Below are 13,167 nucleotides of genomic sequence, written 5' to 3'. Positions count from 1 at the left end.
TTTAAATGAAAATGTACTGCTTTTAAAATCAAAAAAGAAACCAGAAAGAAACAAACTCTATGTAAAATACAAATAAACTTCCTCACTTTGCATTCTTGTCTGCTGACTTCTGGTTCAGCCATTCAATAATCTTGCAATATTTCTCTTTTATAACTATTTTTTTCCTACTCTAAGTTTAAACAGAAGTTCTTATTATGAAATCTCACTGCCTTCTTTTCCCTTCTCTCCCTCCCTCGCCTTCCAGTGATGGGGACTTCCTTACCATAACTTCACCTATAATATTAAGACTGTATTTATTAGCATCTATTAAACACACACACTCTCCAAACCAAACCAAACCAGCGCAGTTAATACACATTTTTAATGACAAAACTTGAAAAATGTGCGAACAATGTAATGATTGGGGTCCTCTCACCAACACTGTGAAAAGAAACAACATGTATAAATCCCCTACTTATTCTCAGGAAGATACTCGCAGGATAAAGTTCTAGCTATAGCACTGTTCCCAACAGATTACCCCAATAGTTGAAGAAATTCTATCTTTGTGGTCCACTTAACACTTGTTAATATGTAGCAAAATTGCAAGGTGAATGTGCACATCATTAAACTGACATCAGAGAACTCACAAAGTAATAGTTTAGCATCACCAAGAGGGACGTTTGATATGATTCAGTGAGCACACATTAAGTGGTATACATCTGCATGTAAGACCCTGGTGAGTAAAAACATGATTTTTCAAAGAGAACTAAAAAATAAGTCCTCTGATTATGTCTTTCCTAAGGTGATTATGTCCTTAGGTGATTTTAAGTACATTCCATAATAAAAGCAAGTTGGTTTACTTATCAAGAAATCTGTAGTAAAAGTAGGGAATAAATGAGATTCTCTAGGTATTTTAAATTTCCCAGTAAAATAGGTTGGCATCTCAGGACAAAACAAACAAAACAAACCTGTTCATTCATTCTGTTAGCCATGGTGTTAGACGTTAAGGATAAAGTCCAGTTCTAAAGGATTTTATAGTGGGGAGATCAACTTGCAAACAAATCATTAGAACACATTATAATAACAGAATGAATGTACAAAGTACTATGGGAGCAGAGAAAAGCCAGGAATGTGTTTTATTCAGGGCTATCTGGCCTATGAGCCAAGTTTTGAAAGATGAAAAGGAACTGGCATAGAGTACATGCCTGACCTCAGAAAGTGAAACAAGACTAATTAACAATAGAAGGAGAGGAAGAGATGGAGAGAAATAAAAAGATTATGTGCTTTTTTTGCCCTCACAAAATTGTTATTTAGAAGTAATCTGCATGGCTGATAAACTTCAATTCACTTCGGCCTGACACAATGAAGAAGCCACTTCAAGGTTATAAACAAGTATGGGTCAAGTTCCTTTTTTTTGACTGGTAAGGGGATCGCAACCCTTGGCTTGGTGTCCTCCGCACCATGCTCAGCCAGTGAGCGCACAGGCCATCCCTGTATAGGATCCGAACCCATGGCCTCCGCGCTACCAGTGCCACACTCTCCCGAGTGAGCCACTGGGCCGGCCCTCAAGTACCCATTTTTAATGACTAGCCACACTTTTGGATAAAAAAGATACAAACTATATAGCATCCCTCTATGCTACAGACTAGCAAGATAAGAGTAGCAAGAAAAATGCTAAAAGCCCAGAAACAATTTAACTAAAAACTGTATAACAGCATCTTCTGGAACCAATCTTTTTAGTGTACTGTTAAAATGGGGGAAGGGGGGGGAGTGACTGTAAATTATTTTTCTTTAAACTCACCTAAATCCAAGGATGCCAGTATTAGCCATAACATAAGCCAAGCCAAGGATGCCACTTCCCATGATGGCATTCATCACATTGAACACTGAGAAACCAAATGAAACACCTGGAGATCTCTGTCTGTGAATTTCCTATAAACACATAAATTTAATAGTGTTAAATGTTTGGATGGTGAAGTTAAAATTTTGTCAAGAAATCACTGAAAGGTTTTTGAGAAAATCTCCTGTAAACCACCAGGTTTTGTGTGACACACTAGTTGCTTAACCAGCATTGGTCTCCTTTCTCCTTTCCTTCCCATCTCTCACTAGTGCAGCTCCAGGAATCTAGTCTCCTGGGAAAATCATCTCCACCAGTATAGTACCCAGGCAGGCTTCAGGAAGTGCCGTGACTAATCTTGTGACTGCAAGAGATGAAGATAGGATAGGACTGGGGTGGGGACAGAGAGGAGAGATACAGCCTCAGCTCATGTGACTACTGAAGAATCCCTGAGTCAGCTTGGGGCTGCTGTCAACAACTGTTGCTCCCCAATTACTAGGACTGCAAAACTAATCTGTTTATATACTTAATGAATTAAGTCCTCCCAACTGGAAGGGTGGTCAGGAATACCTTGCAATGACAATAAAATAAATAGAAGCAATTGCCGTTGCTCAGGTGAGGATATCCCTGAAAACACCCTTCCCCTAAAGTAGCATTTGGGAGCAAAGTCCTAGAAACTGTTACAATCCAAGGGCTCCAGTTGAAAAGCAAGAGTTCCCTCTGCATAGGCTTTAGAGTCAGGGAAGTACCATACACTTATTACCAGGCCACCTCCACTCTTCACCACTAAGGATGTCCATATTAAAATGTTTATAGCCCTCCAATGACTAAGTCGAGAAAAGAAAAATCTTGTGACTCTTGCAAAGACCTCACAAGACTAGTGGAGGAAATAGGAAGCTGACGAAGACACTGACAAACAGCAGTGAGTCACATAACCCTGGCGCTGCTCAACCCGTCGGGTCCTCAGCCCGCACTCAGTGTTGCACCTCTTCCACCTGAGCCTGCACCTTGACTTCAGCTTTTCTTTCTAGAGCATGTTAGGCCGCTATCGCATTCATAACTCCAGCGATCTCACCTAATCTCGGCTGCTGCCTTTGGGCCCCATCCCTCAGGGGTCAGGCTCCAGCATCTCCCCTCTCCCCACGCAGTCCCCCTTCTTTTCCCGGTCTTATTGGGAAGCTAGAGGAGCCCACTTACGTTGCTTAGCAACGGGCTCAACTCTTCCGTCTCCGCCTCTTCGGGCTGTTGGGCGGAGAGGTACCAGCCCCGCTCAGCGTTGATGCTCCCCCAGGACGCCTCCATGCTGCTCTTTGGCTGACGACTAGGTCCATCTGCGAGCCACTGCCCCTGCCCTGCGATCCTGTCGTTAGTCGCGCCAGAGGCGGAGCTGTGGGCCCGGCCCTTCCGGGATCCCGTACCTCACCAGGGCGGGGGAAAAAGGAGCGAGTCGACGGGATCTGATGACGCTCGCCCCCTCCACGGCGAACAGTGATGATGTCATCGAGGACCAGCCAGCCCATCCGCGACCCATTTCTGAATGGCATCGCAGAATGAGGTGAGGGGTCTGTTCACTGAGCCAGCTGCGAAGAGACGCGGGGATTTGGGATGGTGCAGTTGGTGAGGTGGCGACCGCGGGGCCCTTGGTCTTTCAAAGGGGCTGATGGTCCAGGAGCGGTACCAGTCCGCCCGGACGCGGAAACGTCGCGAGGTCACCCACCCGCTCCAGTGCTGGGCTTAGATCCGAATACCGGGTAGTGAGGACTCTGTTTTAACAACCGTTTGACGGAGGCTTTGGCCACATTTTACATTAGGAAAACCGAGACTCAGATTAAGTTATTTATCCAGGGTCACCCAGCTGGTTAACTGCTAGACCCAATGTGAACCCTGACTTTGAAGTTTGACTTGGTTGTTTTACAGGATTCTGGGGCAGGGCCCTTTCCCCTTATAATTACTATTTTGGTATTTTGAAAGACAAAGTGAATAACTGATACTGTGCATATAACACTCAGCAAAACCCTACACCTCAAAACCCGGAAGCTTCTAGTTATAGGCAGGACATGTGGCAATAAGATAATTGAAGACGACGTGGTGATATATTAACACAAGCGCTGAAGCCAGTCAGAGCTGGGTTTTAATCCTTGCTCACCCACTCGCCAGCAAGGAGACTTTGTGTGAGTTAACCCACTTCTGAGCTTTGGTTTACTCATTTAACAAAATAAGGATGCAATGTTACCTTCCAAGATTGATAATGTGTACAGTAGTCCCCCCTTATCCTAGGTTTTGCTTTCCATGGTTTCAGTTACACCAAGTGAATCGCTATCCAAAAATATTAAATGGACTGGCCAGTTAGCTGGGTTGGTTAGAGCTGGTGTTATAACACCAAGGTCAAGGGTTCAGATCCTCATACCGGCCAGCCGCCAAAAAAACCCCACAAAAATATTAAATGGAAAATTCCAGAAATAAACAATTCGTAAGTTTAGAATTGCATGCAGTTCTTAGTAGCATGATGAAATCTCCTTCCATCCCACTGCCCAGGGATGTAAATCATCACTTTTTCTAGCATATCCACACTATATAAGCCACTAGTGCATAGTCAGTTAGCCATCTTGGTTATCAGATTGATATTGCAGTGTTCAAGTAACCATTATTTTACCTAAGAACGGCCCAAACTGCAAGAGCCGTGATGTTTGCAATTCATGTATGCCAAAGAGAAGCCATGATGTGCTTCTTTTAAGTAAAAAAGGTGAAAGTTCTTGACTTAATAAGGTAGCAGAAATTTTTTTGTTTTTTGGTGGCTGGCCGATGGTATGGGGATCTAAATCCTTGACCTTGTTACCAGCATCACGTTCTTCAAAGTGAGCTAACCAGCCAGCCTCAGTAAGGAAAGAGAAAAAATTGTATGTTGAGGTTGCTAAGATCTATGGTAAGAACAAATCTTCCATCTGTGAAATTGTGAAAAAGGAAAAAGAAATTCTTACATAGCATATTTAGGGTTCATTACCATCCTCAGTTTTAGGCATTGACTGGGGGTCTTGGAATGTGTTTGCGGCAGATAAGGGGTGACTACTGTGTAAAGCACTTAGTACAGCATCTGACACAATAAGCACCCATAAGAATATCCTGGGAAATATTGCCATTGGTAATGTCATATATAATGACCATTTCATTTAGCAGACCCTTTAACTGAAGTTTTGGCCTTCCAATTCCAAACATATTGTAGAAAATTGTAGGTGGAGAGGTTCATTGAATATAGGGAGGCTGATGGATCACTAAGTCCTCTGTTCAAGCAGCAGGTGCGTTGAAGTTGCAAATTTATTATCTACCACCAGTAAAAGTCATCCTATCCTGGAAAAGATAGTATACTTCCCACATACTAAAAGTTTTATTTACCAGCATTTAGCAGGTGATTTGAATCAGTAAAATTAAAACTTTTATTTTCAAAAGCCATTGTGAACATGTAAGTTAGCCTGTAGCTTTATAGTATTTTTTAAAGGAGTATTTTTTTTTTTTTTTTTTTTTTTAGGATCTTATGGAGGCTATCTGGATTCTCAAATAGACTTCTGAAAGTGGAAAGCTGTAGCATAACTACATCAGAATCGTTGATTCAACTAGCTTGGATATCACTGACACAGAAGCTTAGGAAACCACCTGGTGTTTTCTCAACCATGCCAGAAACAGAAACAAATGAGAGAGACTCTGAATTATTTTTACCACCTACTCATGTTCGAGGAATGACAAAACTTGATAGAACATCTTTTAAAAAGACAGTCACCATTCCAGTGCTTAAAGTGAGGAAAGAAATAGTCAATAGATTGATGCGATCCCTTAAAAGGGCAGCGCTGCAGCGCCCGGGTATAAAACGTGTGATTGAAGATCCAGAAGATGAAGAAAGTAGGCTAATTATGTTGGATCCCTATAAAATATTTAGTCATGATTCTTTTGAAAAGGCAGAACTCAGTACTTTAAAGCAGCTTAATGTCAACCCACAGATATCTAAATATAATTTGGAACTAACATATGAAAACTTTAAGTCAGAAGAAATCTTGAAAGCTGTGCTTCCTGAAGGTCAAGATGTGACTTCTGGTTTTAGCAGAGTTGGACATATTGCACATCTGAACCTTAGAGATCATCAGCTGCCTTTCAAGCATTTAATTGGTAGGTGTGTCATAGTAATATTCATGTACTAAAAAGCAATTAGGAAATTCTAATTTGTTTTTAAAATTGTTTTTTAAAATGCCAAATTATATAAGCAGTACATTTTATCATTGTAATTTTAAGCTGGATCTTGAGCTACATACCCTCTCTTTGCGGGCTCTTTTGGAAGTCCCTCATCGAAGTCATAGCAAGCTTTCGTGTATACCAGTAATACATAAGCATGGATGAAAATTGAATCATTTGTTTTGGCAGCTATACTGAACAGAGATCTTTTTGGTACACAAGACTTATTAGGCTTTCAGGACAATGTTCAGTATTGGCTTTCATAAATTTGGGTGTTTTATAATCAATAGTTCTGTTGACTTATGCTTTCACTGATCAACTGAGTTTCTATGTATCAGTCACTGTACTTGGTTTTTTAGTGCTCTTAGCCTTTTAGAAACAATGCATGTGTATGACTTACCTCTATAGCCCCAGGTTTAGACCTGGGGCCTTTATTCTTTGGGTAGAAAGAAGTAGAGGATTAATCAAAATTGCACTTGTCCTTATATGAATATTTGAGAAATAATGCGGTCCCCAGATTAATTTTTTGTTGTTTTAAATATAGAGTAACTATCAGAACTTCTGGGAATTATTTTCAGCTTTAAAATGTAGTGCTCAGTATTTTGTATGGGTAGGATTTTAGAACTGTTCTATTATGCATTTCCTTCGTTTTTGCTGATGAAAGATTATATAACACATAGTGGTAATGTAAATACTTATGCAGATTCTTATAATTGGGACTGAGTACAAATGTCAAGTCTAGGTTATCCTATGAGTCACTGCCTACCCTAACTTAAACATTCCTTTGGCATTTCTATTTTATAATGTCTTCCATAATGGGGCACTCATAAGTTAAACATTTTCATACAGTAGTAATTTTAAAGCTTTTACTGTAGACCTTCAGAATAGTTTTTAAATTTCATTCTTCATTTCAAACTAACTTTTATACCTTAAAAATTGAGTTCAGATACCTTAAAGTGGAACAAGATAAGAGCATTGATTGGTTTATTGAGATTATCATATTCAAAATCAGGCATCTAACTATTAGAGGAAAATTGGACAAATTTTGGTTGTATTTCAGCATATTTGTATTATTGAGTACATTTTACTAACAAATCAAATTATTTTTCCTTGTGCAATGAGATAGCATATAAGTTTTTATAAAGGTTTAAAGTGCTGACAAAAAAATAGACTTTGATTAAAGGGCATCAGCATGCCACTTCTAATGTGTTTTATTATCTCTGTAGCTTTACTGCTCTGATAAATATTTGAAAAAAAGAACAGTTTAAGTAAATGAACATTTTATTTAGAGACTCTAAAGAATCTATATTCTTTTATTTGGAAAGATTGGTTTTCTGGTATATATTTCTGAAGTGTAAGCATTTGTTTCAAATCCACAGTAAAACAAACATTTGGTTTGAGGCCAATGGGGATAGGCAGATGTTTTTGCTGGTGTTTTCTGAGACCATTTGTTGCCAGGGTCTTTACATCTCTTCTTTCCATTCCTTCGAAATTATCTAGGGTCCACCTTTTCGCTTACTTGTATTGGTATTTTGAGAAGATTTGGTAAAAACATGGAAAAATATTAGGTATACTCCTCAAAATTTTTTTTACAGATCTACCCTTACATTTTTTTGTGTGTACTGGAGACTGTCAGACATTAACTTTAGTAATCTATTGAATTTTTAGAATTGCATTCTGCATTACATACACTAGGTGCAGTTTTTATCTATAAACTAGAAGAAAATACAATTCATTTGTTTTATACTTACAGTTTTAGCTTTTATTTTGCAACCAATACACAGTATTTATTATGAATTTTCATCTTTTCTTTTAGGCCAAGTTATGATTGACAAAAATCCAGGAATCACCTCAGCAGTAAATAAGATCAATAATATTGATAATACATACCGAAATTTCCAAATGGAAGTACTATGTGGAGAGGAGAACATGATGACCAAGGTACAGAGTATTTTATTATCTCCTCATAAGGTGTATATGAAGCTAATGTTTAGAATCAGAATAAAGGACAAAGATTAAACGTATTTGTAACAGCCAGTATTGATGAGTATATGAGAATGTGTGCACTTATATGTACTATTGATAGGATAATATTGACAGATTAAAGCCTCTTGAGAAGAATTGCTTATGGCTAGCCAGTTGGCTCAGTTGGGTAGAGCACGGTGTTATAATACAAAGGTCAAGGGTTTGAATCTCCATATCAGCCAGCCGCCAAAAAAAAAAGAATTGGTTAGATTCTGGTATAACAATATAATGGACAATGGAATACTCCATCAGTAAAGATATTTTAGGTCTATATTTATTAAAATAAATTGCTCATTAACAGGTTAAGTGAAAAAAAGTAACATTATAGAACAGTATGTATAAAATAGTTCTCAAGACATTTAAACCTTCTAGGTTATACCTTGCAAGACTTCTAGTTGGCAGAAAGTTGTAGAAACATTTCCAACTCTGGAACCTCAATAATATGGCCAGAGGCATCTGATAAGGTTGGGAGGGGGGAAAAAACATGTACACATTTGGAATTAAGGTCCAGGAAAGCAGAAAATGGAAGATATATCTCTGCCAGATTTATAGAACTTAGGAACTTTCTGGCCTTTGATTCTTTATCCATAAAATGAAGGGCTTAAGATGATGGCTGAGGTCATATTCCCTGATTGTAATTTTAGTTTTCTAACATGTCTATGATATACCCAAAAGAAATGGTACGAAGTCTTAATTTTGTTTAAGACTTAGCTTCACTGTGTATATATTTAGTTTACCCATGAAAAATTGAATTCATGAAAGGAAAAAATATATGGGAATGATTCATTCTATACACTAGCTCTAATTTATAGACAGGAAATTTGCAAAGTCCAAGTAGCTGTCTAAAAACATAGCAAAATACCTAAAAATTCAATAACATTTCTATCATGCCTCCTTTTTATAAACTGAAAACTAAATAAGAAGGGAAGCTTGTTTTCTATGTGGAAGTGCTATATGCAACTTAGCTATGCACCATGAAGGTAATATGTGGTGTGTTTTTTCAAATTATAGGTTTTTTTCCCCCTCTCCATCTGGTGACATAAGAGAGTGTGATTAAGCCCGTCAGTTGGCCTATTTGAAAAATTCCTCATGTGATTTGGAAACTACTTTATGGTCCTTTAGCATTGAGATGAAGAGCCATTTGGCTTTGAAGAGATGAGTTTTCTCACGAAAAAGTCTAATGCAAGATATTAACTGGCCCTAGGAATAGTATAAACACCACAATTCTAATTAAAATGCCTTTAAATGCACTGTTACTTGCTCTTATAGTAAATTTAAATATTTGTGGGCCGAGCCCGTGGCGCACTTGGTAGAGGGCTGCGCTGGGAGCGCGGCGACGCTCCCGCCGCGGGTTCGGATCCTATATAGGACTGACCAGTGCACTCACTGGCTGAGTGCCGGTCACGAAAAAAAAAAAAAAAAAAAAAAAAAAAAAAAAAAAAAAAAAAAAAACGATAAATATTTGTGTGCTCACATGTGTGTAGACACACCTATCCAATATCAGTGGCTGCAATTTAAGACCAAGCGGATTAACCAAAAGCATAATATCTTTTTCAGGTTCGAGAAAACAACTACATCTATGAATTTGATTTTTCAAAAGTCTATTGGAATCCTCGTCTCTCTACAGAACACAGTCGGATCACAGAACTTCTCAAACCTGGGGATGTCCTATTTGATATTTTTGCTGGGGTTGGGCCCTTTGCCATTCCAGTAGCAAAGAAAAACTGCACTGTTTTTGCCAATGATCTCAATCCTGAATCCTATAAATGGCTGATGCACAATTGTAAATTAAATAAAGTGGACCAAAAGGTGAAAGTGTTCAACTTGGATGGGAAAGACTTCCTCAAAGGACCAGTTAGAGAAGAGTTAATGCAGCAGCTGAGACCATCAAAAGAAAGAAAACACTCTTTGCACATTGTTATGAACTTGCCAGCAAAGGCTATAGAGTTTCTCAGTGCTTTCAAATCGCTCTTAGATGGGCAGCCATGCAGCAGTGAGCTCCTTCCCATAGTGCACTGTTACAGCTTTTCCAAAGATGCTAATCCTGCTGAGGATGTTCGGCAACAAGTTGGAGCTGTGTTAGGTATTTCCTTGGAGGCATGCAGTTCAGTTCACCTAGTGAGAAATGTGGCACCTAACAAGGAAATGCTGTGCATCACCTTTCAGATTCCTGCTGCTGTACTCTACAGGCACCAAACCATAAATCTAGGTGAGCTATTTCTGGGAAATTAAATGTAAACTATAATACCTTTCATGGAGCTTTCTTTGGGCTACATATATATTTTATACTATTTATTAAATTTGGAATTAGGGAGATTAAATTAATTCCGGTTAGTTATTTCAGTTCAAGACCCCTTGCCATTCAATTGACTAGTTTCTCCTAATTTTACAAATTTTAGTACGATATACTGTTCAGCCTCATAGAAGGCTATTTCATTAAAATAACACATTCACAGGAATGTTATCTCATGTCTAAGTTGACAAGATTAAAAATCTTTTAAATGCCTATATTATCTGTTTTTAAAAGTATGTTTAACTGTTAAATATCTTACCTAAAATAGGTTTTTTGGATTTGTTTCAGAGACTCACGAGGATCTACCTCTTAAACGGCAGAGGACAGATAAAGCCTTTTCAGAAGAAAAACCACAAATTGCTTCAAATACTTAATTGGAAATGTTTTCCCCATCTCCCCACCAGACATTTATGTAGTAAAACATAATTTGTATGATTTCATAAAATTTCAGCATTCAATTACTTTACTATTGAACTCTTATATTTTGCCTGCTGTCTTATAAATTGAATACCAAATTAAAATTTAACTGAAATAAGCCTACTAAATATGTACTTTTTTATTATCTAGATTATAATATGTAATTATAATTTTATAATCTAAATTATATCTAATTTTTCATTAGATAAATATGCTTAAATATTTTCTGTCACTTGGGAAAATAGTTTTTGGAGGTAGGATAATTGTGTGCTGTCTAAATAGGAAGGCGATAATATCACTTTGTAGTTATCCTTAGTTGAAGAGTATAGCTAAACTTTACATAACTACTCCTCTACTGCCAATTAACTATCACTATAAAACTAATTTTAAAAAATGTGATTATATAGATAAGGGGTAGGCAAACTATGTCCTGAGGGTCAAATCTGGTCCTCCACCTGTTTTTATATGGCCTACAACCAGAGAATGTTCTTACATTTTCAATTGGTTGAAAAAGAATTGAAAGAATTATATTTTGTGACATAAAATTATATGAAATTTGAGTTTCATTGTTCATAAAGTTTTATTGGAACATATCATGCTCATTTGTTTACATATTGTCTAAAGCTGCTTTCATGATACAGCAGCAGAGTTGAGTGGTTGCCACAAAGACTAGATGAGACTCAACACTTCACACTGCTGCTTGGCACATTACAAATCACAGTGACATGGTTGTAACTCAGCAGCATTGAGTGTCATGTATATCTCCAAGCCTCATTTTATTTTTTTATTACCAGTGTACACCCATCATGTCAAAACAAGAAAGGTCGACTTTGAATGTTGTACTTTTAAGGCACAGTAGGGTATGAACTATTTTGATATTGATTTAGATGACAAAGCATCTGTAGCTGACCTAAAAGAACCCAATATGCGTTTGACATTACCAGACAAAGCATTCATCACACAGTATTCCCAACTCACAGGCTATCAAAAAAATTTAAAAATGTAAAATAGAAATATCTCATCAAAACAATTTCTTCACAAAATAAAAAATGAAAATGAGCCTGCAACCAAAGTCAGTCTCCAGACTAATTTGTTAGCCAAGGAAGGAAAGCCATTTACTGATGGTGAATTGTGTTTGAATGTAACAGCTGAAGAAATGTGTTCAGAGAAAATAAACTTGGCTACTTGGCAAGAACAGTTGCTCAAAGAGTTAAGGGATCAACACCACTAGTCAATTAAAAAGGTAAATGATTCTGAGTGGTTCTTTGACAGATGTTACTAACACTGTTCAGTTCCTATTTGAAGCGTTAATGCTGAGTTTGAAGTGACTGAAGAATGAGCCAGTATGAGTACTCCGCATGAAACAACTATGGATGAATATTTTCAAAGAAGTTGAGAAAGCACTAATTCTATACAACCTAAAGTGGAATCTGCTAAGATGATGTGTTATAACTGATGGTGGTAAAAGATGTGTGGGGCAGAAAATGCCTTAGTTGAGCAAATTTTACAAAGCTTGTGAAATGTAAGGAGGTTAAAGCCCATGGTTATGTACTATATTATTCATCAGCAAGTACACTGCAAAAAATACTTGAATCTATCATGTATTACTGAATCAGTGAATTTAGTGAATTCACTAAAACTTGGTGAACTGTTATCATTAGATTATCTTTACCATTCCATTTGATCTAATCGGATCAGTTAACAACTTCTAGATTTGGCCTATCGAACAATGTATGGCAATAGTAACTGCTAAATTTATAAATGTGTAAAGGCTTTGGAATTTATTTGCCAAACCTGGTGCATGCAATTTCAAAATAATAAGGTAGGCTCAGAACAAGTCATGAAAGCCTTTGAAATGTTTTATTAATCAGTTCATTCTCTTTAAATACATTGTACAAGATACTTAGAACAAGTAATAGTGCTTCCTTTTGAAAGACTGGATACCTTACTTTTGTAGTTGAGTGCAGGAACTCAACCTTAACTGTAAATTCAATGTTCTCACTATTCTTTGAACAGATTTATAGATTGTAGTTAAAAACACTAACCTTCAATTGGGGAACACTCAATAGAATAACCTTAGGAATAAGATAAGGAGCTTGTTAGAGTGTAGATAGAACTGAACTTGGATTTTAAAAACAAAAAAACCTGTGTTGTAATCCTGGCTTTTTACTAACTTGTGTATATGATCTTGGCCTACTCAATTATTTGATGTATTGGTTTTCTCATTTACCAAAGAAAGTTAGAAGTATTGTAAAGATGAAGATGTACTCCTGAAATTAATACCTGCTTAGTAAAATAAAATGGAGTTGTGACATATGGATGTTCCACACTAATGAAACCACATCCTGTTTCACCTAACTTTCCACCCATAAAACTAACATCTGTTGTAATGGAGATT

At 37.3% G+C, this 13,167-nt stretch overlaps 2 protein-coding genes across 3 annotated transcripts in view; one reads left to right on the top strand and one right to left on the bottom strand.

The window, feature by feature from the left end:
* The window catches only part of SLC38A6 (solute carrier family 38 member 6), a 59,948-nt gene extending 56,706 nt beyond the window's left edge, over positions 1 to 3,242 (bottom strand). Inside the window, exons 1-2 of the mRNA XM_063090924.1 lie at positions 3,014 to 3,242; positions 1,781 to 1,911 (exon numbers count right to left, since the gene is read on the bottom strand). Of these exons, the coding sequence (XP_062946994.1) occupies positions 1,781 to 1,911; positions 3,014 to 3,118 (236 nt within the window). The 5' untranslated portion in view covers positions 3,119 to 3,242. The remainder of the gene's footprint in view (positions 1 to 1,780; positions 1,912 to 3,013) is intronic.
* Positions 2,799 to 10,884, top strand: TRMT5 (tRNA methyltransferase 5). 2 transcript variants are annotated; one of them, XM_063090921.1, is made up of 5 exons: positions 2,799 to 3,371; positions 5,340 to 5,971; positions 7,851 to 7,975; positions 9,617 to 10,268; positions 10,641 to 10,884. In XM_063090921.1, exons 1-5 carry the CDS (start codon positions 3,277 to 3,279, stop codon positions 10,724 to 10,726), a joined length of 1,590 nt encoding a protein of 529 aa, XP_062946991.1. In that variant the 5' UTR covers positions 2,799 to 3,276; the 3' UTR covers positions 10,727 to 10,884. The 2 variants fall into 2 exon arrangements, with proteins under 2 accessions (XP_062946991.1, XP_062946992.1); XM_063090922.1 differs by lacking the exon at positions 2,799 to 3,371 and adding an exon at positions 3,969 to 3,987.
* The last annotated feature ends 2,283 nt before the right edge of the window (positions 10,885 to 13,167 follow it).

The sequence above is a fragment of the Cynocephalus volans genome, chromosome 3 (genome assembly GCF_027409185.1).
Source record: "Cynocephalus volans isolate mCynVol1 chromosome 3, mCynVol1.pri, whole genome shotgun sequence".
Lineage (NCBI taxonomy): Eukaryota > Metazoa > Chordata > Mammalia > Dermoptera > Cynocephalidae > Cynocephalus > Cynocephalus volans.
The sequence above is the reverse complement of the archived record's forward strand: the minus strand, read 5'-3'. Positions and strand labels throughout refer to the sequence as shown.